At 42.0% G+C, this 23,708-nt stretch overlaps 2 protein-coding genes across 4 annotated transcripts in view; one reads left to right on the top strand and one right to left on the bottom strand.

Moving 5' to 3' along the window:
- Tyw3 (tRNA-yW synthesizing protein 3 homolog) overlaps positions 1-1,720 on the bottom strand; it is an 18,513-nt gene extending 16,793 nt beyond the window's left edge. For both annotated transcript variants that reach the window (XM_004841437.3, XM_004841438.3), the window contains exon 1: positions 763-1,720. In XM_004841437.3, the coding sequence (XP_004841494.2) occupies positions 763-1,449 (687 nt within the window). In that variant the 5' untranslated portion in view covers positions 1,450-1,720. The remainder of the gene's footprint in view (positions 1-762) is intronic.
- Cryz (crystallin zeta) lies at positions 956-23,708 on the top strand. Of its 2 annotated transcripts, none has more exons than XM_004841435.3 (9): positions 956-1,143; positions 5,715-5,838; positions 7,121-7,273; positions 10,137-10,300; positions 13,525-13,576; positions 18,308-18,457; positions 21,914-22,015; positions 22,109-22,204; positions 22,623-23,708. In XM_004841435.3, exons 2-9 carry the CDS (start codon positions 5,728-5,730, stop codon positions 22,782-22,784), a joined length of 990 nt encoding a protein of 329 aa, XP_004841492.1. In that variant the 5' UTR covers positions 956-1,143; positions 5,715-5,727; the 3' UTR covers positions 22,785-23,708. The 2 variants fall into 2 exon arrangements, with proteins under 2 accessions (XP_004841492.1, XP_087069038.1); XM_087212912.1 differs by lacking the exon at positions 956-1,143 and adding an exon at positions 2,272-2,407.

Below are 23,708 nucleotides of genomic sequence, written 5' to 3'. Positions count from 1 at the left end.
GGTCACCCACCTGGGTGACTGATGCATAGGTGGACTTCCTGGACCAGGTGGTACTAATTATAGTATAATTCCAAGTATAGTATAATTCCTGTTTATCTCTTAGGAGGCACTGCATCTCTTATCTTGAGGCCCGGCCTTCTTCAGATGCTCCTCCAGCCACGATTCTGATGTCTTCATTTTTTTGTGCTGACTTCTTTGAGGGCTCAGTCCCTCTCTGACTGTATATTAATTTCTATTTAACTTAGCTGCCTATAATACTACTATTTAATTGTGACGGAAAAATTACCGAACCTGTACTAATGGAGTTAGCCACGAGGAGGCAATGAATACCTTGACCCTGGTGATTTCAATACTGGACAAAGGATTCCGTAAAACGGTTGAAATGCGGTCTTTGGCATGAACTTCGCCACACTAAAAATTCTTTTAATTCCTTAAGTATTCAGAAAATCAAATGAACACTGTGGCCACTTAAGATACTTCTCAGGCTGGCAATAGGGCCATCATTTGGGGGATGGTTGTATATGCACAATACCGACCCCACCTTTGACCAACGGAGTCAGAATCTATTAAACGACCCTCTAGGAGATTAATAAACAATTGTTTTAGAAGCACTGGTCTAATTCATCCCTACGTTTCTTACGCAGAGAAGCCGAGACCACCCTGCAGAGGGAAGACAGGCTGGCCGGAATGTAGCGTTAGGTGGTCGCACGGCTCCTAAAGTTGGCACTAGGGGCAGGCATGGGAGGGAACGGGGGACCTCACCCCGTCTATGAGGAGGATGCGGCCCGCGCAGGAACTGGTGGTGAAAAACTGTTCCCGCGTGTTCAGGAGCTGCACAACGTGTGCTACATCCTCGTCCACACTGCCCTTCCTGCTGAGGTCCGCTCTGCTCAGACACTGCGCCTTCCACCTCCTGAACTCCGCACTGCGATCCATGAGAGAGGGTGGTAGAGGCCGCAACTCTCCACTTCCACGTTCATCCCTGGGGGCGGCCATCTTGGAGCGAGTGGCGGCCGTCCAGGTCCAAACTTCCTCCGCATTCCGCGAAGCGAGCAGGAAGGTGGGGTCTCCAAAAGTTGGAAACAGCCCGCCCTCTCCCTGCTGTGGAGCCATAGCAGATTTTGACCCCCACTCTGGAGGCGGGTAAGTGGTTTTAAAAAAGACCCCTGAGTTCAGGTTGCCGCGTTGATTTCGTCTGCGCCTCTTTCCCGCAGCGTCTGTGTGTCCTCCCGAGGACCAGGGTCCAAGGGGCCTGGAGGCTGCAGCCGTTCCTCCTCCCCTGCGGGCATGGGGTCCCTGCAGAGCCACCTGGGGGCCCGGTTCCCGCGCCCGCGGGTCAGGCGCTGCCCCTCCTCCGGGTGCCCACGCGGTGTCTTCTTTTTGGAGAAAAACGTATAGATCATTGATCCTGTCGCTCCCCACCAGAAGAATCTTCAAAAGAAAAAACATGACGAAATGCCCTGTGAAGACCTGTTTGCAAAGTTTCCAGAGGAGGCTTACATCGGGGACTGGGAGGGCGCGTCAATGACCGAGGGTCCTGGGGCTGAGGTTTGCACTTCGTGGCCACAGACACCCGGCTCTGGGTGTTTGGTCGCAGGCCCGCGAGTTCAGCAGCTCCTCTCGCCCTGCTGACTCCCAGCTTGGCAGAGCAGCCTGCCCCTTTCCACCCCAAGTCGCCATTGACATCCTGTAGGGTTTCAGAATTACCTATCAGCCCGCTCCTACCCCACCCCTAGCCGACTCGGACCGTGAGATTCGGCCTAGTGGGAAGATCTAACAGAGAATTGCTCTGAATCACCTTTAAAAAATAATGATAAGCGATATGCTCAAAATGACATGAGTCATTTTTGATCAACAGCAGCACATTTTGTAATAGTTGCTTTTCTTTCCAAGTTTTCAGTTAAAAAAAATTTTTTTTGCCGGAAATTCTCACTTAATTTTACTCTTGTCTCATAATGTGCCTTTAAACTGGCTTCGTGAACTGACTTATTCATTCTATGTTAAAATGAAATTCTAACATTTTTCCCTATCCCTTTAATTTTCATTTAAACCACATGGACTCAAGCATAGCCTGGTATGATCACTGTTAGAAGAAGAATTACAAATTTTGTGGGTCCCCCGGACTTGTGAAGTATGGTTGGCAAACTTTCAGAAGTAAAAAGTAAAACCAAAAAAATTAAACTTTAAATAGTCCAAAATAAATTAAAATTTATTTGAAAGTATGTATCTGATCAATACAAAAGCCTGATAAATAGAAAACCCTCTTGGCACAGTTTAATTTATAACCACAAGCAGTGGAGTGTCCTTCCCTGTCCTTTATGAGTCCACAAATGATTTAGTATTTGCTTGGGGTGCTGTGAAAAACTCTCCCTGTATTTTTCAAGTTTATCTTCACAGAGCTCTTAAGGTAGGCACTATCCCCATTTTACAGGTAAAGAAATTATTAATTTTCCTAATAGAATTATGCCCTCTATTTCTGTGGGGTTTCTTGATTTATGAACCTTTGAGAAATTTTGAACTTGATCATAATGTATGTGATCCTACCTATAGGATAAATTTCATCTCTAGTTCAGTCTCACAATGTCATAATTATAAAATTATTTCTAAGAAATTATGCTAGTATTTCAAAAGATAACGTTTATTCCTCTGCCTGCCTTGCAAGCTCAAGGTCCCGAGTTCGATCCTTGGTACCAAAAAAAAAAAGATAAAAAAAGATAACGTTTAAAGGATTGTACAGTAAGAGTAAAATTAGCTAACATTTAAGGTGTAAGACTTGGGTTCTAGCTCAGTTTCTTTGTGACTCCACCCAAATCTCTTAACCTCTTGCTCTTTCATAAAATGAATGGCGATTTTATTTTTATATAACAGGTTTAACAACTTGTTCCTCTAGTGTTTGTGAAAATAGTTATATCAATGATGGTGAAGGACTTGCTTTTCAGAACAAGTCAGGTGTTATGGGAATTTCAGAATTACCATAATTGCTATTAGTAGGCCACATTATTTTATTCTTTTTAGACTTCCCTTTGATATAGGTCCTGTATTATGAAACAGGTGATGATTTTGTAGTTGGGTTCAAAGGCGGTGAGTGTAGACTGGAGACCCATCAATCAGAATGGGGAAGGCCCAGTGGGAAGTAAGATCCAGAGAAGTGAAGTGGAAGGGGGTGCTGTCCGGGTCAGGCCCGCCCTTCACAGCTCCCTAGGCCAGGGAGGACCTGGGCCAAGCCCTCGTACCCTCAACCTGCTAAGGGCGAGTTTCTGCCTTCTTCCCTTCCTTTCTCCTAGGGTAGCCCATGCCAAAATGTAGAGGAAGTGAAAGTGTTAGATACAAGCAAGAGATCCTATTTCAGAGTAGTTTTGATTCTATTTTTACTTTTTTTGAGATAATAGTTTTGTTTTTGTTTTTTTGGCATCAGGGATCGAACTCAGGACCTTGCACTTGCGAGCCAGAACCACTGAGCTAAATCCCCGGCCCTTTCTGAGACAATAGTGATGTCTACTGATGGAAAAAAATATAGTTGCTACACTGTGTGTGTGTGTGTGTGTGTTTGTGTGTTTGTGCGCGTGTGTGTGCGCCTGCAGCACACAGGAGCTGGGGGTATATGGCATTTTCCCTGCGACCTTTGTTTGCTGGGTTTAGCATAATATCTGAACACATTTTATATTACTAAAAAGGACATTTTGAATGAAAAATGACCAATCTTTAGTGTTAATGTTTCGTTTACATGATGTAGACTGCATTCTTTGCGGGCACCAGGTTGTTTTCACAAGCAGGTCCTGTACCATTGTTATGTTACAGTAAGGGTGATTACTGCATTGAAGAATGGCCTATGTGTGTATGGCTAAGACACTGGAAAGCAGAATAGGTGGGAAAGGATGACTGAGACGCACTGTATACAGTGCTGTGCTTGGTGTGCACTGTGTCCAGCGCAGTCATTCTGAGCGGGAGCCCAGTTTTCCAGGGAAGAAACTGGGGCTCAAAAGGCTGACAGCTCCCCAAGGTGCAGTGGCTGGTAAATGATAAAGCAAAGACTCAAAACCTAGAGCCGGTGGACTCTAAAACCCATACTCCTCCGTACCACCGTGTTGAAAACAGAAGAAAAAGAGGAAAGGAAAAGCTCTGTTTTTTCCACCGTGGAAAACTGATCTGGACCACCTTTGCTTTTTCTCTTTCATTTTTTTTCTGTTTTCACTTTCTTGTTGAAGAAAGTCCCAGCAGGAGTGAAGACCTGAAATGTGCAGTAGCGAAATAGCTGGGCCTAGGTCTGCCTGATCTTCCCACCCAGCCTTGCCCGGATAGATGCCCTGGTACAGTTGGCGTCCTCCTGTCTGCCCATGTCTGCTCTGCCTTCCAGGATGCCTTTCACGACAAGCCATCACTGAATCACCTGGAAATCTCACATCCTTCTGTGTACTAGGCACTGTTTTGTATCACTGTAACAGAAGGATTTTTAAATGATACATTTTTGATTAATTGTATCAAGATCTTTACATTAGTAATGCCACCAAAATAATTTTGGCACCCCTGCCACCCTGTGGAATACCATTTAAAAAGCAGCCTAGTGCCTGTTCTGATGAGTCCTAGGCTAAGCTCCTACACCAAGTCCGAATTCCTTCCTCACAGGTCCTCGTTCCTACAACTCTTTCTGACATTTAAACTGCTTCTGTTTGAGGGATGTGATTATTCCAGAAGTTAGCAGAGATGGTAGGTGGTAAAAGAATCTAAAAATATTTGATTTGGAGGTGTAGTCAAAACTCATTACATCTTCATAGTTACGGAAGATTTTCTGAAACTATATTATTTTGTATACAAATGCTCTTTGCCTTTTCGTAGAGTTGAACTCTTGAGTTTTCTTTTCATTTTAATATTAACAGAGGTAGCATAAAAAGATTAGCTGAGCACTTGTAATTCACAAAAGATTGCACACAGAGCAGTGTTTTTAGTTTTTAGTATTTTTCCCTTTTAAACCGAATTGCTTAAAGTCAAATGTTTCAACATTGGTAAATCTCAACAACTCAATGCTGAAGCAAAAAGGCAAAATGCAGAATTAAGTACAGTACAATCTAAAGTTGGAAAGCATGCAAAACAATAGCGTATATTGCTCACTAACACATGTAGGAGTGGTATAATATGCTTGGGAGTGTTAGCACAGAGATTATGGTAATAATAACCTCTTAAAAGGGTGGGCCAGAAGAGGGTTGTAGTGATGGGTCCAATAGGCTTTAATAATATTTTAGGTTTTTACAATGTTAAGATTTGTTAAAGCTAAGTATAAATGTGTTTATTACATTCTTTGTGTTTCTCAGTATGTTTGAAATATTCCACAATGTAGCAAAAGGGGTCTTATTTATTTAATGTCCATAGATCTTAGATTAGCCCCTGAAATTTCTGAGAAGTTGAGGCCCAAAGCTTACACAGAAGAAAGAAAGAGAAAAAAAACCAGTATCATGCTATGTCTGTCCAGATGTTTCTGTTTGCATGTTTAATCCCTTGTTGAAGGCGCTGAATCCCCACAGGAAGTCCTATGAAGTATTTTGCTTTGTAGCTGAAGGATTTCTAAGATGAAAGGTCCTTAAACATGAAATGAGATCAGTGGTAACCTCATGATTTAAATTGTTTTTTTGAAAAGTTGTTTGATCTGCCCCCCTCAAGGGGAAAAAACCACACAGTGATAGCCAAGATATGTTATGACAATATATTGATTTTTTTCTTAGTATCTAGATCACCATGGCAACTGGACAGAAGTTGATGAGAGCGATTCGAGTATTTGAATTTGGTGGACCAGAAGTGCTGAAACTCCTGTCGGATGTTGTAGTCCCAGTTCCAAAAGACCGTCAGGTAGAAATAATCACTTTGCCCTGGCGGTGATTATCCCAGCTGTGAAACTGTAGTACATTAAGTTAGGGTTCAGAAGAGGTGAACTCACAATGATTTCTGAAGACAATGGATTTGTTTAGAATTTGCACTGTTTATATTTTGAACCTGACAAAATTATCATAAATCTGATTAGTGAAGTAGACATAGAAAATGGTTACAGAGAAAATGTTTGAAGCCGAGAATCCACTATGGAGTGTAATAATTGGATTTTCCTAAGTGGAGTCATAAGTAGTTTTGAGTAAGTTTTTCTATTGCAAACTTCCGTGATTTTTATTTTGCACATGGTGGGAAAACAATTTGCTTCTTCATTCATGCTTTTTCACATATGATTTAAGATAATTTAATTGTAGAGTTTAATCATCTCCAGTGATGTTAACAATATCCTTTTGATTCAAAATTATGCACTTTTATTACCAGACCTTCCATAGCTCCCAGTTCTAATTTCCTCAGCAAGCCTTATGAGAATTTTTACAGTTTGACTATAACTTATCTTTACAGATGGTTTCTTATCACTTCCTCAGTCGACTGTGCTGAACATCATCAAACTATCCATTTTTCCCAAGAGGGCCTTAGATTCTTTCTGTCAGTGTACATACCATTCTTTTTACCTGAAATACCCATTTTTCTTCCATTCCTGCAGAACCTCTGCTCATCTTTTAAGGCCTAAATCAAATGCTACTTCTTCTTCTGTAAGCCTTCTCCCACTCTTATATCAGAAAATTATTTTGTATTAATGGTAAAATTAGCTACTCTAATAGATATAACCACAAAATCTTAATGATTCAAAAGTAGAAAATTATTTCCCAAATTCTAAACTGTTGGTGGGTAGCGCTCTTCCCACAGTGACTTGGACTCTGCCAATGTCAGCACCTGACTTTCAGGTTTCTGTGAAGGGTTAAAAGGCTGCCTAGGAAGGTTTCTATGTTGATAATTATCAAGGAGGCCAGAAAGTAATGTCCTTCCTCTGTACCTAGAAAGAGGAGGAACTATTCGATGAACATATAGAGGTCTCTGCCACATCTCCTTTAACTATTTCTTCTACTGTTTTCCCAATTTTTTTTATATGGATGGCAGTGTTTTTTATATTGCCTTCTTTTCATTTACATGTTGGTTTGCAAAATTAGAATATGAGCTTGTTGAAAGCGAGGACTGATTTGTTTTGTTTTCTTTATGTTTACGGTTCCCATAATCCTGAATGAATGCCTGAATGCTCTGTGTGAATTAAAATACTTTGTCATTGCAGGTTCTAATCAAAGTCCATGCATGTGGTGTCAACCCAGTGGAGACATATATCCGTTCCGGGACGTACAGTAGGATACCACCCTTACCATATACTCCTGGCACCGATGTGGCTGGGGTAATAGAATCCATTGGCAATAATGTGTCTGCTTTCCAGGTATTGCATTTTTTAATTATTTCTATTTGGCTTAATATTTTTTTCTTACACTACTTTAACACAGCTTTAAAATATATCTGTATTTAAGGCTTTCAAAGGCCCCATTACATAGTTTCTGCCACTTGGGGGACTCCTCTCGTCAAAAAAGAAATGATTCCTGATCCAGAGGCCTTGTTTGTTTGCACTGGTGGGAATCAGTGCCAGATAATTTCTGTCTCTTTACATTTCCACAGAATAAACTGTGATCCTTTTGATTTAATACCAATTTGTAAATAAAGAAAAATACTACTATTTCCTAACACTTAGTAGTTGTCAAGCCAACATATTTTAAAATTATTTTATAAATTTAGTTGCATGAAATAAAGGGAAAATTCATTCTTTGGAAGAATAAGTAAAGCATGAAAACATGCAAGGTCACTTTACAGTTCGGGGCTCTGCATCAGACCAGGGTCAGTAAAAGTGTTATGATCAGGGCTTTTGCAGTTTGTATACCAACGGAATGCACAGCATAGGTAGTGCACTCATAGCTTACTCATGTTTAGGATCCTTCCTCAGAATATCTTGAACTGCTCAACTTTGGCAGCGCATTTACCAAGACTGGGCTGAAAGTGAGCAGAGAAAACGTGCCTCTGCCTAGGAAGACTTCACATTTCTACTGCTTTTCCACCTCTCAGCTGGTGGCAATCTGGCTTCTGCCCCAGTTGCTCCTCTGAAGATTCTTGCTAATGTCACTAATGGGCTCTGTATTGCTGGAGTTAATGGGCCCTTTTATGTCATTATCTTTCTTGACTTCTCTGTGACATTTGACACTCTCAACCACTTAAATTTTTCTTAAAAACAAAAACAAAAGCTTCAGCTTCTGTGACATCCTTTTCTCCTATCCTCATCACCCCTCCTCCTCACTGGGCATTCCTTTTTCAGGCCTCTTTAACTCTAGATGCTTCTCAGATGTTGGTCCTACCCAGGACTCTGTCCCTATTTAGATCTCTGCTTTTTGCATTTGTGTTGGGTACTTTATCGTGATGACTCCATGCACTCCCTTTATTTCTGTTCTCACATGAGGTATCTTTAGCTTAGGGTTTTCAGCCAACCTGTGGAACTGTGGTGTCCAAAATGGTGGCCACTGGCTCCACATGGCAATTAAAAAATTCAAATCAAGCTAACTTAAATTCAGTTTGAAAATCCAGCTCCTCAGTCACACTGGCAACGTGTCACATGCTTTATCATCCCACATATCTAGCCTGTATCCTACTAGACAGTGCAGATGTAGAACACTTCCATCATCACAGAAAGTTCTGTAGGACAGCGCTGGCCCCACATGGTCAGAATCAGGAACCTGTTACTCAGCGTGACTAAAACAGCACATCTTTCCTCACTGCAGATCCATTCCTTTCTTGTGTGACTGCATTGGTGACTTCTGGGTTTTGTGTTGCATCTCACTCTCCCTCACTCAGCTCTCCCTTACTAGAACTGCTCTCCCTCCTCTTTGCATACTCACTGCCTGTGGTTTAATTCACGTTATCCTATCAGAGAGAGACAGGAAGGACAAGAATATGCCCTTCTGGGTCACAGGCCCAGTGACCCACCCCCAACCAGGCCCCACCTCCTAACAGCTAGTTATCTGCTGAACTAATCAAGAGTTAAACCGCTTATACATGTGGCACCTCCATGATCTAATTACCTCCGAAACACATGAGACTTGCGGAACATTTTAGATCTACACTATAACACATTGACATGAGTTTTTTGTGTATTTAAATTGCAGAAATGGGACTAATCTTAATCTAATCATATTTGAGAATTTGCAGGGGATGGCACTGAGTGATGATGCTTTTCTTTAACTCTTGTTTGCTGTTTGAATCTTTCTTATCCTTCTACGTGATGCTATTACAATTCAATTTCTTTATTATTGGACTAATTAAAGTATACCGAGCAGCCTGATGTTTTCTCTAAAGACTATTTACTTTAGGGGCCAGGGATTTAGCTCAGTGGTGCTGGCTCCTGCCTTGTAGCAAGCGCAAGGTCCTGAGTTCAATGATCCCCGGTACCAGAAAAACAAAAAAGAAAAGAATATTTACTTTGTATTTTTGCAAGAAAGAAGCATTAGAGTAGACAGTTATAGTGGGCAGTCTGATTTTCCCTAGGGCACAGATTGTATTGGAGCCATAAAGCCATGCATACTTTTCTATGGTGAGGGCTCAGAAGACATTTGCTGAGAGCTTACTGTGATTCTGGGGACAAGTGAAAAAGCCTGCCCCGGCCCGTCCTGCTTTATGGATCCCGTTGTGGTTTCCTGCTTTTATGTGTATGCACGGAAAATGATGGGACTGCGAGGGTAAGGACATCAATGAAAAGCACTTGGTACGTGGAAGAAACTTTGCCCTAAAGTATTGGGCACAGAAGTAACTATTTGTATTGACTGCCATTTGCTAACTGCTTGATAGGAGGAAACTACAACTTTTTTGTACTTCAATTTCCTTGTCAATGTAGTGGGATTTAAAGTGCAGGTAACTAAAGTGCCCATGTTACAGTATTGTGAAGATCAAGTGGGATAATGCTCATAAGACTGAAAGCAGCGCTTGCCTTAGTAAGACCTCAGTAAAGGTGATTTACCTTCACTCTCATCATTATGCCCTTTAAGAGGTTCTCCTTTTAATTTTCCCATTTCCCTTCATTTTTCTTTTCCATTAATCAAGCATATTATAGTGGTCCGTATTCTAAAATTATTTTTATGAGATTCGAAGATGTAGGAGATAATGTGTAAATATTTATTTATGATGGTGACGGTTTCTTATAAAGGATTCTGCCCATCCTGCACAGCTTAGAAGCCCTGATGCGTGTATTACTTTGATCTCTTCCCCAGAAAGGTGACAGAGTCTTCACCACGAGCACCATCTCGGGGGGCTATGCAGAGTACGCTCTGGCCACAGAGCACACGGTGTACATGCTGCCCACGAACCTGGACTTCAGGCAGGGAGCTGCCATCGGGATCCCGTACTTCACTGCCTGTCGAGCTCTGCTGCACAGGTAAAGGCACACTGAATTTTAAAGCCAGTCCCATAGGAGAGTGGTGTCAGCTGCTCTCCTCCTTGCCACTCACCCATGTATTTCTCTGTTACTTTTGGTTACTAGTTATTTACCATGCAGCACTCATGGTCTGGAAACTGTTAATTTGGGAGACTGTCGTGATCCCAGGGCAACAAAGCAGAGCAGAGCAAAGGCCATCTTAAAGATACTCAGAGTCCAGTGAGAGAGGCAGACGTGGAGTAATAATATTCACCTAAGTGTGGAAAATACAGGAGGAGACGTATGAAGGGATTTAGAGGATCACACGGGATGTGTGTTTCATGGAGAGGCACAGTTTCCTGGAGAAGCATAAGGCTTGGATTATTTTAAAGCTGTGGTTCATAAAATTCTGTTATCTGGTAGAACCATCTGGGCAGCAATTTAAAAGTACATTATAGGCCCTACCCGAGACCCACTGAGACTCGAGAATCTATGTTTTGATCAGATCTCGAGGAGGAGTGGTGCGGGGGTAAGGATATTTTCAACAATGGTAACAGCGTGGTGTGTGGGGAAAACAGCATGGTGTCTGAGAAGAGCTGTAGCAATTTGGTTTTGTTGAATAGAAGATTGCAAAGCAAAGAACAGCAAAGATTAAGGTTGGAACTTAATCTCTCAAAAACTATTAGCTGTTACCATAAAATAAACAGGTTTAAGACTGTAGAAATCTAGGCTATGGCGCTCACACATTGTTCTGTGAGGGACTAAGGCTCATGAAATGTCTGATTCAGGAGAGTGTTTTATATTTGTGTTTCATTGAGTTCACTCATCTGCTGTGTGAGGGATGGATTTGAAGACAAGGATGGGGAAGAGAGGAGAGTCTTGTAGGAGCCTCTTCTGGACAAAATAATTATGAGTGGAGCAAAGGTTATGCTAGAAGACGGGGAGAGGAAAGAGCTGCTATTTAGTGTGGGTAGAAGCAGAAGTGTTTGGTAATTGTTTGCAAGTGGAGAATACTCCAAGGGGAGGGGCTTAGGGACACAGGTAGCTTTCTATCTTGGGTAATGCATAACTGCGACAAAGAAAAAGAGAAGAGAGTCTTGAAGGTAAATTATGTTCAGTTTTGGACTTGAAAGTGTGAGACAGACACCTCAGTGGAGAAGTCTAAATGAGTCTGGAGGCGATGGCTGGAGAGAGAAGTTCAGGACTGTCGGCGTGGAAGGGAGGGTAGGCAAGATGCAAAGTGATGGATGTGCCTGGCGGAGTGAGAATAGGACCCTAGTGAATGTCACTGTTGAAGAATGTGGTCACAGAAAGGGAACCGCATCCTCAGGGACCAGAAGGGAGTGGATGCCAAGGCCACGAGAGAGCAGAGGTCCTGATATTCATGTAGCATTCCGTAAGCACATGGACTTTGAAAAATAAAAATCCTGGGCTAGCGTACTGTCTTCACCCAGTAGTAAGTTTATAGCCGTGGGTCAGGTTACTTCTGCGTCGCAGGTGTAGTTGACTGATTGGATGAACATGGGTAACAACAGCAGCTGCTCCCGGAGTGTGATGAACAGGAAAAGCTCTCAGGGCAGCACCTGTGGGCAGTGTCAGGAGCAGCAGTTGACAGGGCTGCTTGGGAGGGAGGCTGAGTGTCAAGCACAGCATCGAGGTCTCTGCAGAAGCAGCCGTGGTTGGACTTAGCAGTGATGGCTCAGGATATTGCAGAGGTCTGGCAAATCTAAAATCTGCTGGGATAGGCTGGCGCCGCAGGAGCAGCTGTAGTTTAAGTCCACTGCTGGCCTGCTGGCAGAATTCTCTTTCTTGGACGAGGTCAGTCTTCGTTTTATGCAGACTTGCCACTGATTGGATGAGGCCCACCCAACTGCAGAGGTGACCTGCTGTCCTCAGGCTCCACCAGTTTAAATGTTAGTCTCACCCCCTAAACGCCTTCCTACAAGCTCCCGGTATGGTGAGTGAACAAATGTGAGGCATCGTGGCCCAGTGAAGTTGAGGCATAAAATTAACCATCGTAGTGACTAGGCAGGCATACAACGATCGTAGGACAGATGAGGGTGCAGGAGGGGTGTGACTATGTTCCTCCTCACTCCTGATTTGGGACTTGGAAGAATAGGTTCATAGTGTTCGAAGGGTTGTGTGTCCGTTTTCAGAACCGTCATTGTGTAGTATCCATGTCCTCTAGTGTGGTATTGCTGATCCAACACTCTGAAGAGTCAAAGCTTTTGGCGCTGATTAGGTCAGGTTTTCACTCACACCCTCAGTTTAATTCACTGTCCTCAGTCCCCTTTGTCCCCAGCAGGAGTGGCAGAAAGCTTCCTTGGCTCACAGCGGTTGGCACAGGGCTACGGGCAGGACTCCGGGCCGCTGCACTTGGCTCCTAGATGAGCACAGCATTTGGGGCGAGCAGCCACCCCACAGTCCTAGGAAGCCAGGGGTTCTCCCCAGGAGTCAGATCTGGGCCACGCAGCAGCTGCTGGCTGTGACAGTAGCACTTGCCCGTCTGGAAGCACAACGCATCCCCTGACTGTCTGGGCGCTGGTTCCTGGCTTTCCCTGCACAACAGAAATGTTTCATGGGAACTAGAAGTGAAAGACTACGTCCTTTCCCGAGAGGATCTGGTCATGGGGCGGGGGGTGACCCGGGAACCTTTGTGCAGGGTTCATTATGTGTCCTTTGCTGACTTAACCCTGCTTTCTGGAATGACAGTGTGAAGGCAGGTGCAACCTGATGCTCAAAGCCATGCAGAAGTCAAAATTCTCTCCTACCCCTAGCCGCAAATTGTCTCATTGCTCTGTGTACTGGCGCATGGCTCTGGACCGCAGAATAGGAACTGGGCTGGAGGAGCTGCCCAGGGATGTGTTCAGTGGGCACTTGTGGGAATGACAAAGTCTAGTTTCTCTGAGCGTGGCAGCAGCACTCAACAAGCCCATGAGCACTGCAGCAGCACTCTCAGGGAGCACCGAGTCCTGGCAGCAGCACCCAGCGCAGGTCCTGGCAAGGCTCCCTGGAGGCATCTGCTGAAGGGATAAATGAGTGGGAGGGGCTCTTTGTCTGCAGCTCTGAAGAGCTGTTGTTTGATCCTGCACAGCCTAGAGAGTGTCTCCAGCCAAGCCGTGAGGGTGCGTTTGCTCTTCCTAGCTGGAATACGGTAGAGTCCTTCAAGATAATGTGAACTGCTTGAACTTAATTAACTTCAAAAGATGAGGTGATAGAACCTGTGCTTTTTTTTTTGTATGCAGGGCCCGCGTGAAAGCTGGAGAAAGTGTTCTGGTTCATGGAGCTAGTGGAGGAGTAAGTATTTTTTTTTTTTTAAGTTTAAGTTTAGATGAGGTTGGGTTTGTGGTTTTCACACTACAAGAAGTCATTTTTAAAACCTAAACGTCCGCAGTCCCAAGTGCCTTTTTTTAATCTGTTCTCTCCTTAGTGAAGCTTTTTAAAATTCAGTCTTCTGAAGGTGATTCTCTGTCATTAGTTTAGCATTTCTTGGCTAATGAATTCAACACATCACCTCATCAAAGATGTATGTGTTAGGTTTTCCATCTACAGTGGGTGTGGACCAAGATAAACTGGCCTTGTTTTTGCCTTCAAGTAGCGTATGTTGCAAGAATATTTATTTAGAATTTTAAACAGCTCTAAAGGTTAATATCAATTCCATATTCCTTCAGATAAGGAAATAAGGCTCATTAAAGCTTTACCTGTGTTGCCCCAGACAGCATGGCAAAGCCACACTGTGAGTTATTCGTCTTTTCTCTCTCCCTCCGCTGCTTGCCTGCTGCGCTTTGATGACATTCATGGAGTGCACAGCGTACAGCTATGTGCTTAACACTACAACCCAGGGCTTAAAATGCTAATGCTGCGGGGAGAGGACTCGGAAGGTAGAAAACAGCCCTTCTTGGAAATCACCCGGCGCAGGCCTGTCAGAAACCTCTTCAAGAAATGGTCTGCCAATCTGGCTCTGAGGAGCTTAGAGCAAAAGTGAGAGCTCGGAGGTTGGAATTTAACAAGAAATCCACATGACCCCTATCCTGCATGTGGAGGCTTTAGAAATTTGGGAGAGAAGATTTCACATTTTGAAACATACAGGGCCTAGCTCACCTTGTGGAAGGAAGCTGGCTGAACCCTTTGAGAGCGCGTTGTATTCTAAGGAGTAGATTGCAAGAGGTGACCAATTACATGGCAGATTATGCCCCGAATAATGAGTGGTACCCTGAAAATGTGAATTCACCTCTAAACGTGAATAGAGAATTCAGTCCTTTTTCACCTTTCTACATCTTTAGAGAAATGAGTCGTAAAATTTCCTATCTACCTATAAACCCCAAATAGATCAATTCTGAATGATTTCACAGACCAGACTATTTACTAAAAAACACCAAGATTGTCCTTATGAGGCTTGAGAAAACATGACAGACCCTATCAAAAACTTCTTTTTTTTTTTTAATGTACTGGGGATTGAACTCAGGACCTTGCACTTGCCAGGCAGGCACGGCAATATCCCTGGCCCTAAAAATGCCTATATTTTTAGCTTTACCAAAGAGGCTATATTTGGGTTAAATTAAATTTAATGCTAAATAACTGAAGGTCTGTCAAACACATGCATTTATTTAAATTGTGCTGGCTTTCTGAGAGTTGACCCTGTGTTCTGTAAGAAGGGAAAAATTGCGGTAGAAACCAGAGTGAAGAGTTTAAAGAAAATCTCTCTTTATTCCCTTTACCTTCTTGCAGAAAGCCCAGACGCTTCACTATGAATTGTTTTAAAGGTAAAATCCACACTGTTCCGGGGGCCGGCTGAGTTTGTTAGATCCTTGGCTGGTGGGGAAGGGCTGGCATCCTGGCACGTGAAGCTCTTCTGATCCTCCTTCCCTATCTAGGGAGACAGGGCTGGGTTTTGCTTGTTTCTGTTTGTACTTTCTGTCTTCATTTAAGTCAGATCCCTTTGGGCTGATGTCCTATGTTTGAAACAGTGTGGGATTTTTGAACACAGCTGTTATCCCCATGAATTGGTAGGAGTGCCCTACTTCAGTGTTAGCAAAATAAGTAAATGAAAAATAGTTGATAATAATGGTGCATAATCTATTGAAAGTGTTGTACTGTAACTGTTGACAAGAATAAACACTGCACTTTAAAAAACTATTGGGAACTCTTTTAAAAATAGAGGATAAGGATATATATTTATATTAAATCTTTAAAATGTGGTTTGATTAGAGGTCTATTTTTTTAATTGAAAATTAAGAGTAGAAGTCAACTGTGCTGACCCCATGGTGTCTCGCATCTCGTACAACTGGATATCTCTCTTCACCTTACACAGAAAGTTCCATGTATTTGTTAGATCAAACATCTCTGCTGTAACCCGGCTGAGTTCAGGCTCATCAACCGTATATGCCTCACAGTCTTTAAGGTGCATTTCAGCTTTGGGAATTTGTGACTGCTGGACTTTTAGCAGATTCCTTTCATCATTTTTCATTTTAATTATTTTCTACCTTACCCAACCCATTCCTTCCTGCGGTTATCAATAGGGGGCGATTTTGCATCTTTCCCCTCTTCCTCTCAGGGACATTTGTCAATGTCTAGAGGCATTTTTTGGTTGTCACCCTGAGGAATAAGATTCTGGCATCTAGTGGGGAGAATCCGGGAATGTTGTCAGACCTCTCTTCCAAGTTCAGGAGAGTCCCCCCAAGAAAGTTACCTGAAAGTATCAGCCAAAAAAATGTCACCAGTACAAAGATCAAGAAACTCTGCTCTAACAGTGTGACACTTATCCGTGCCATTCATTTGGCCTAGAATCAAACATATTTCCCAGCATTACTGTTTGACTAACTGCTCTTGTACCTATATTCCTAAATTTTACTTTTATTTGTTTTATACTAAGCATGCTTATCTGGTGTTCTAGTGATTTCATCCAATCTTTTGGCTTTAAATACCACCTCAGAGATAATCGGCGTCAATTTTTGCCTCCAGCTCTGAATCGAAGTCATACAGTGGTACCTGGGTTCATGAACACTTTCATTTGCAAACAATTTGGTTCACAAACAGAAGTGTTTGAGGAAACTGTTTTTGTTTGCAAACTGCATCAGGTGACAAACATGACCTCTGGGATCTTTCCCACACAAACACTAATGTGGCCATCTTTTCCAGAACTGTAGAACAAATTAAGTTTGTGAACCAAGGTACACCCACATTCATCTGATTATACAACATCTCCACTTTGCTGAGAACCATGCAGCTCAGCATGTTCTGAGTGAATTTCTCCATGCTTCAACAAACTGGCTGCTCAGTTAATGAAACCCATGAATTTGGACAAAGCCCTAGGAGGTATCCTTGACTTTTTATCTTCACCTTCTACATTTACTCTATGAGGAAGTCACTTACCTCTAACCCGAGTCTAAATTTGTTTTTATTCTTTCCTGTGCCACCTGCTTACTCCAAGCCAGCCTCTCCTTGTATCTGGACACGATAACGTGTCCATATCAGGCACGAGCTGACCTTCCTTCCCCACTGTTCCTTCCTGTCTCTGAGCCTCCCGCATGATTGCAGTGACCTTTCCTAAAGCCTGAAGTCATGCTGCATTTCCCCTGGGTAGGCTCTTAATGAATCTGCATAGTTCTTAATGTGGAACATTCACCTTCACCTCCACGCTCCTGTGTTACTCCCTTCCTCTCTTTGTGCCTCTCCCTCATGTGCTCTGTGTCTGAGCCTTATTGACCCTCTCTCTGTCCTCTGAACCCTCCAGCGCATTTCCATTCCACCTGGTTCGCTGGGTCCACATCTTCTGTGCACAGTAGCCCCTCTGTGGCTGCTCGGCTTCTCCCATGGCTTGGTGTTCATTTCCTCTCGGCCTTGTTTCTGCTGTGGCAGCCCTGAGGCCCTAAAGACCCCTTTTCCTAACTCTTTCTAACCCAAGAGCCAGTTTTACTTTTTTCTTAGCACTTACCATTTTATGGATTTATTTTATGCATTTATTTATACCTGTGTTTATGACCTCTCCCTCCCTTAGAATGTAGGCTTTTTTCGTTAAGTACCATGGCTTGCACATAATAAGCACTCAAAAATGGTGCAGGATTTTGTCAGCTTTTCTTGCTGTGACATAAGAGCTAACATAAACAGCTCTAAGGAGGGAAGGTTATTTTGGCTTATGCCTTCAGAGGGTTCAGCCTGTGGTGCACTGGCTCTGCTGCTCTTAGGCCAGTGGCAAGGCAATTACATCATGGCAGAGGGGTGTGGCAGAGGGAAGCTGCTCACATGACTGCCAGAAAGCAGAGGGGGAGAGCCAGAGACAGGGAGAAGCTGGGAGGAAAATACACCCTTCAAAGGCACCCCTGAGCACAGTGACCTACTTCCTGCAGCGGTTTCCTTTCCAAGGGCCCGTTCAGCTCTAAACTCATCCATCAGGGGATGAGATTAGTGCAGTGGTGATCCAGTCACCTCTGTAAGCCCTGCCTCTGAACATTATTGCACGGGCAATCAAGTCCTCAATACATGAGTCTTTGGGGGCGAGTTCATATTTAAACCCTAATAAGCATACAGCTGAATTTGCCCATCCAACTTTCTCTTTTGCTTAACTAATAAATGCCTTAGCTCTGTTATTTAATTAGTTGCAGTGTAAAAGCATGTTCAGGTCGTATTTAAAGCCCGTTCCTGTGCACACAGCAGAACATTGTGGCGATGTGGTTAACGACGCTGGTTCTGCAGAGTCGCTTGGTGCGGCTCCCGTTCCTTCTCTGTAGGTGACTTGGGCAAGGTACTTGTATTTTGAAGTTAGAGCTTCTTCATCTGTAGTATATAGACAAAAATAATACCTACTTCATGGAATCATCATGACGATGAAGTAAAGCAATATGTATATTTAATATTATACCCAGAGAATTGTAATCCAAAAGTCATTTTTCCTATTTCTTCATGTATGCTGTAAGTTCCCCCAGGGTAGGTTAAATCCTAAAAGAATCTGAAGTTCATTGTATATAGATACTTAATAAGTGTTTGCAGGAATGCAGAGAATGTATAACTGGCTTATATTTTCTTTTTCAGGTTGGACTAGCCACGTGCCAAATTGCTAGAGCTTATGGCTTAAAGGTTTTGGGTACAGCCAGTAGTGAGGAAGGACGAAAGATTGTTTTGCAAAATGGAGCCCATGAAGTATTTGATCACAGAGAAGCTAATTATATTGATAAAATCAAGGTAAAAGTTTCTATGGTTTTACAGAAGTCACACATTGTTTATTGGACACTTACATGGTTTTTTATAAACTTTTTCACCAAATAGTCTCCTAAAGTTGTTTGCTTCCTCTCTTATGCCTATATGTATTTTTCTGCCTATGCATGTTTTAAAGTTTTAAATAATTTTAAAAACAGAGATGTTCACTTTATAACCTTTTATGCTTTCTGTATTGCATGTGTGTTAAATATAACCTTTCTAGAGTCTTGTAGCTATAAAAATTGATGTTCTTTAATGCAAATCACATTTTAAGGTAAAGCTACAGCTTTGTTCTTACAGATGTGAAATTTCCATGGAAGACAAGATATCCACAGGATACCAGTATTCCATGGATCTGTCTAGGCAGGAAATAAAGTTTTATTTGTTACTTGTGTGTTTTGGAGGAATGATTACTATCTTATTCAGAGTGGTCACATTTAGCTGTTACATGAGAGTTCAAGCAGATTCTGAAGTACCTCATTTATACTCTACTACCAGTTTACTAAATGGATTACTTTGCTAATCTTCAAACCCCTAGGAAGAATTAGAATTTCCCAAGTTGTGACAACTGTGCAAACTAGGTCATTACAAACTGAGAAAAAACACAAGTGAAAGTTAATCATCACAAAACCCTTTTGCTAAGAAACTCAGCAAAGGTGTATGTCCAGGGAACCTAGGATCCAGTACATAGTGCTAATACCATTCTCCAAGAACCTTTACAACAATGAGAAATGATGGATTGCTTTGTGAATGTGTCTTTTGTGTAGCAGTAATCTAAAGACCATGGTCTTTTCACTGATTCTCTCTGCCTAGCTTTCTCCCCTTCTCTGTAGATACCATTCCTCTATCCTCTCAGCTCACCCCTTTTCTCTCCTCCCTTTTTCCATCAGACTTCTTAAAAAAGTAATGAGAACTTATCTGCTTTTTCTCCCTTTCCTCCATTCCAGTTTCACCTGCATCCCAACTACTTAAACTGGTAGCCGGGGGTCACTGATAGGCTTGGTCACCAGGCTGCTGGGCTTGTCGAAGTCCTCATTCTGTTTGATTTTTCTGGAGCTTGTGACCCTGATCCTATCGCCTAGAGGCTGATTCTCTTCGTGCTTCTCTGACAATTCACTTTCAATCCACTTTCTTTCCGTATTACTTAACTATTAGTGTCTCTAGGGTTTTTTCCATTGCTCTTGCCTTCCATATGCTAGACTTCCATCCTGATCAGTCTCATTATTCACATGGTGTCAGTTATTACCCATATCCTCTGAATTTCTAAAACTGTCTCTGTCCCAAGTTCCATTCCTTCATGCTGTCAGCCTGCTGGAGGTTGCCACTCATCTGATCACCCAAGACAGAAGCCCTCCTGTCATTTTTCTATGCCTTCTAATCACCATTCTCTTCCCACCCGTCAGGCTGTTCACCTCATTCTATCAGTGTTGTCTCTGATGTGTCTTTAATATGGACCTCTTTCATTCTCCCAGGACTTAGCTTAGGTCTCAATTTATCCATCCTTGGCTATTACTCATATTTGAGCTACTATCTTCTTTTATATTTTCTACTATCCTTTAAAAAAAACAAATGAAAACAAATAACTCAATAGTATCTCTTATCACTAGAGGGAGTTTTCATTCTTTTGTATTCTCTTGCTCTTGCAGTGCCTAACACAGTGCCGGGCACATGGATTAATGAACACCTACTTTAAAAATATTTTTCCAAATTCCTTAACATGGCATGTGGTGTATTTTCACAGTCTGTACCAATTTACAGTCTCTTCTCTCCCATAGTGGTTTGGATGAGCATCCCACAGAGGTCCCTGTGTTAAAAATCTGTCCTCTAGTCCATGGCATTATTGGGAGGGAGTGGAACCTTTAAGAGGTGGAGCCGAGTTGGAAGTCTTCCAGTCATACAGAAGCATGCCCTTCAGGGCATATTGGGACCTTGGGCCTTCCTTTCTCTTTTGTTATGGTTTATATCTAGATGTCCCTCCAAAGCCTCATGGGCTCATAGAGGGGGCTTTTGGATCATGGATGTGTGATACTCAGCAGTGGATTCAACCTGAATTTAAGGCTAAGTGTGATGTTGGGAGGCAAAGCCTGGTTGGAGGAGGTGGTCAGTGGGGATGTGGCCTGGAATGATCTTTCTCCATCCTCCTCCCTTGATCTCTCTCTCTGCTTCCTGCCACCATGCTATGTGTAAGCCTCCTCTGGCCTGCCACCCTGCCTTGCAGCTAGCTGGCCGGACTGAAACCTCTACAAACCGTGAGGCAAAATAAGCTCTTCTTCCTTAAATCGTGGGTGTCAGGTATTGTGTCCAGTGACAAAGTGACTAGGACATTGCCATCTGCTGCTTGGCCACCATGAGGTGAGCAGCTTGTTCGCCCATGGGCCCCCCACGGCCTTGCTGTGGGCTCAAAAGTAGCAGGGCTGTAGACTGCAACGTCCAAGATTGTGGGTCAGAGTAAACCCTTCCATAAAGTGATTGCCTCAGGTATTTTGTTATATTAACAGGAAGCTGAGGACACACACCGTTTTCTGCTGCTCCTCCTTCAAAAGCTCTCCTTGTAACCCTTGCTTTTTAGATTCTCATATTGAGATTGCCTCTTGTCTGGCTTCCCCTTGCTCCTCCTCCCTTTCTGCTTAAACTTCTTTTCATGCCTCAGGATCCAGGTCATTGTCTGTGGAACTTCCTCTGACTATTGCAGGCAATCAGACTAACTTTTTCTTCCATAACTTTGGCTTATTTCTGCTAAGGTAGCATGTAGGGAATTGTATTTTCCATCTTGCTTCCTAGCTTTGTTTTTGATCTCCATATGCTGATTCTCTGCCTTCTAGCATAATACCTGGCGCAGGTACTCATTTTTTGTTAAAATAAATATAACAGATATATATTAGCTTTTCTTAGGTTCTAGTTTTAGATGTTGGGAACCAACAGAAGAGAATTAGTGTGACAAGTGGATTGTAAATCATTTAGAACACAGCCAAACACTCACATGCATGTGCCCACACACACACACTCTGCAATCCCAACAGTCTAATGCTGTGTTTCTTTTGCTCTTTTTAAAAAATAAAAATAGGAGCTCCTTGAAAGTCTTGAATTTTTTATTTGTTGTTTATTTCTCTGCAAAAGTTCATTTTGGGGATAGAAGACTTGGAGATAGCCAGGGAAAAAATATTTTCTGTTGCAGTTGAGTGCAGCACCTCAAAATTCCAGGCAAATTTTATTTCATTACAGCAATTTATGTGGTACAGATCTTTACCATTTTAGGGTTGTGGCTGGTACCTTAAAATCAGATCATCTTTATATATCATTTAAAAATTTGCATTGCTAGTCTTTAAAAGATAACACTTTATGTGTCATTTTGAAAAAGTTTCCATAAAATATGCACTTTAATAGCTGTTTTATAGTGTTTTTCACTTGTTATCTGACTTTACATTCTTTTTTATTATATAGAAATCTGTTGGTGAAAAAGGAATTGATGTGATTATTGAAATGTTAGCTAATGTAAATCTTAGTAATGATTTGAAACTTCTGTCATATGGAGGACGAGTAATAGTAAGTAGTTTTCTTTACCACTTTAAAGTTTTACCACAATTTAACACTATTTTGCAGGAATCTTTAACTGCGGATGTGTTGTTTGCATAATAGGTTGTTGGCAGCAGAGGTTCTATTGAAATAAACCCACGGGACACCATGGCAAAGGAGTCTAGCATAACCGGAATTTCTCTGTTTTCATCAACCAAGGTCAGAAAAGAAGTAGTTTTGATTGTGGTAATTTAAATATCAGCAGACTGAAAGATAAAGTCCATATGATGCTGACTTATCTGACTAGAAGAGGAGGTAAGGATTAGTCACCAGACAGTGAGGACAACAGTATAATTTATTACCCAAGTCAAGGCACTTTTGAGAGAGAAAGGGAATAGTGTTAGTAGTTAAGACAGTAGGATTTTTGTAAACTAATGCTCTTCCAGGCAAATAGGACTTAGGGTTACCCTTTAGAGGGTTACCCTATGTTTTATGTAGTTCTGGACAAATTGACAAAAACCACAAATTTGGAAGAGGCTCTTTGTGATATATTTCTTAATTCTGAAGCTTTTTCAATGCTTCTAAAACTTAAGCCATCTGGTCCACTACAAAAATTTTTTTTTTTTCTTTCCCTTAGGAGGAATTTCAGCAATTTGCATCAGCTCTTCAAGCAGGAATGGAAATTGGTTGGCTGAAACCTGTGATAGGTTCTCAGTATCCACTGGAGAAGGTCGCCCAGGCTCATGAAAATATCATTCATGGCAGCGGAACTGTTGGAAAAATGGTTCTTCTGATATGATGATTCTTTCATGGGCTTCCAGTCTAATTGGGAGGTTTTCTTTCTTCTACCTTATTTACGTTGTCATTAATTACATTTATATGATTCAGTGGATTTGTCTTACAAAAACAAGATTTTTTCTTTAGGGAGTAGAGACAGTGGAGTAAAGTTTATTTTATAGCTGGCAATTGTTTTTTAATGCCTTCTATCTTAAATCAAGGAGTTATAGTAGGAAAGAACGTGGTAGTGGTCACTTGGTATCGGTGTACGTTTCAGAAATTCTTAACTGATACTTGCTTAACTCCATGCTATTGATTAAGGCATGTTAATTCTAAGTCAGACTGATTGCCAAGTCTACTAATCTTATTAAAGGTTCATTAATCACCTCTGATGAGCCCATAGCCAAATGGGACCCCACAGACTATTTGGACTAAAAAAAAAAATCCCTTCTCCAAGATAATCTCATTGCTTGTTACTTAGAAGGGAGAAATTTGTTGATTTTTCCATTATTTCCATAAATAGTAGATAATTCACAGTATCACTGGGTGATTGTCAGTGACCTGTATGTTCTTTGAGGACAGCAGCCTTCTTGGGTCTATGGTACAGTCACCAAGTAGGGATTTCGTGATCTGTTAGATTTTCAGAGTAGATGAAGTTATCTTTTTGTGTGGCATGGGTCAAAAATTTTTGTTTAACAAGTTGACAAATTTCCTATATTAAGATGATCTGCTTTTGTTTTCTTAACACAATATTTAATAATAAATTCTACAGAAAATTAAATCCTGTGTTACCCAGTTGGCCTTCATGTAGTACTTGCCTCACATTACTTTGGCGTAGCTACTAATGGTTACTTACTAGTGGTGCTACCTAAACTAAATAGAGGAATAAACTTTCAGAAATCTTGCCATCATTGTTATGTCCAAAGAAATAAATTTTGGTTGTTTA

This window comes from Heterocephalus glaber, unplaced genomic scaffold (assembly GCF_053883595.1).
Source record: "Heterocephalus glaber isolate CG9 unplaced genomic scaffold, H.glaber_assembly_v1.0 deba00001442, whole genome shotgun sequence".
Lineage (NCBI taxonomy): Eukaryota > Metazoa > Chordata > Mammalia > Rodentia > Bathyergidae > Heterocephalus > Heterocephalus glaber.
Note: the sequence above shows the minus strand (reverse complement) of the source record. Positions and strands in the feature narration are given on the sequence as shown.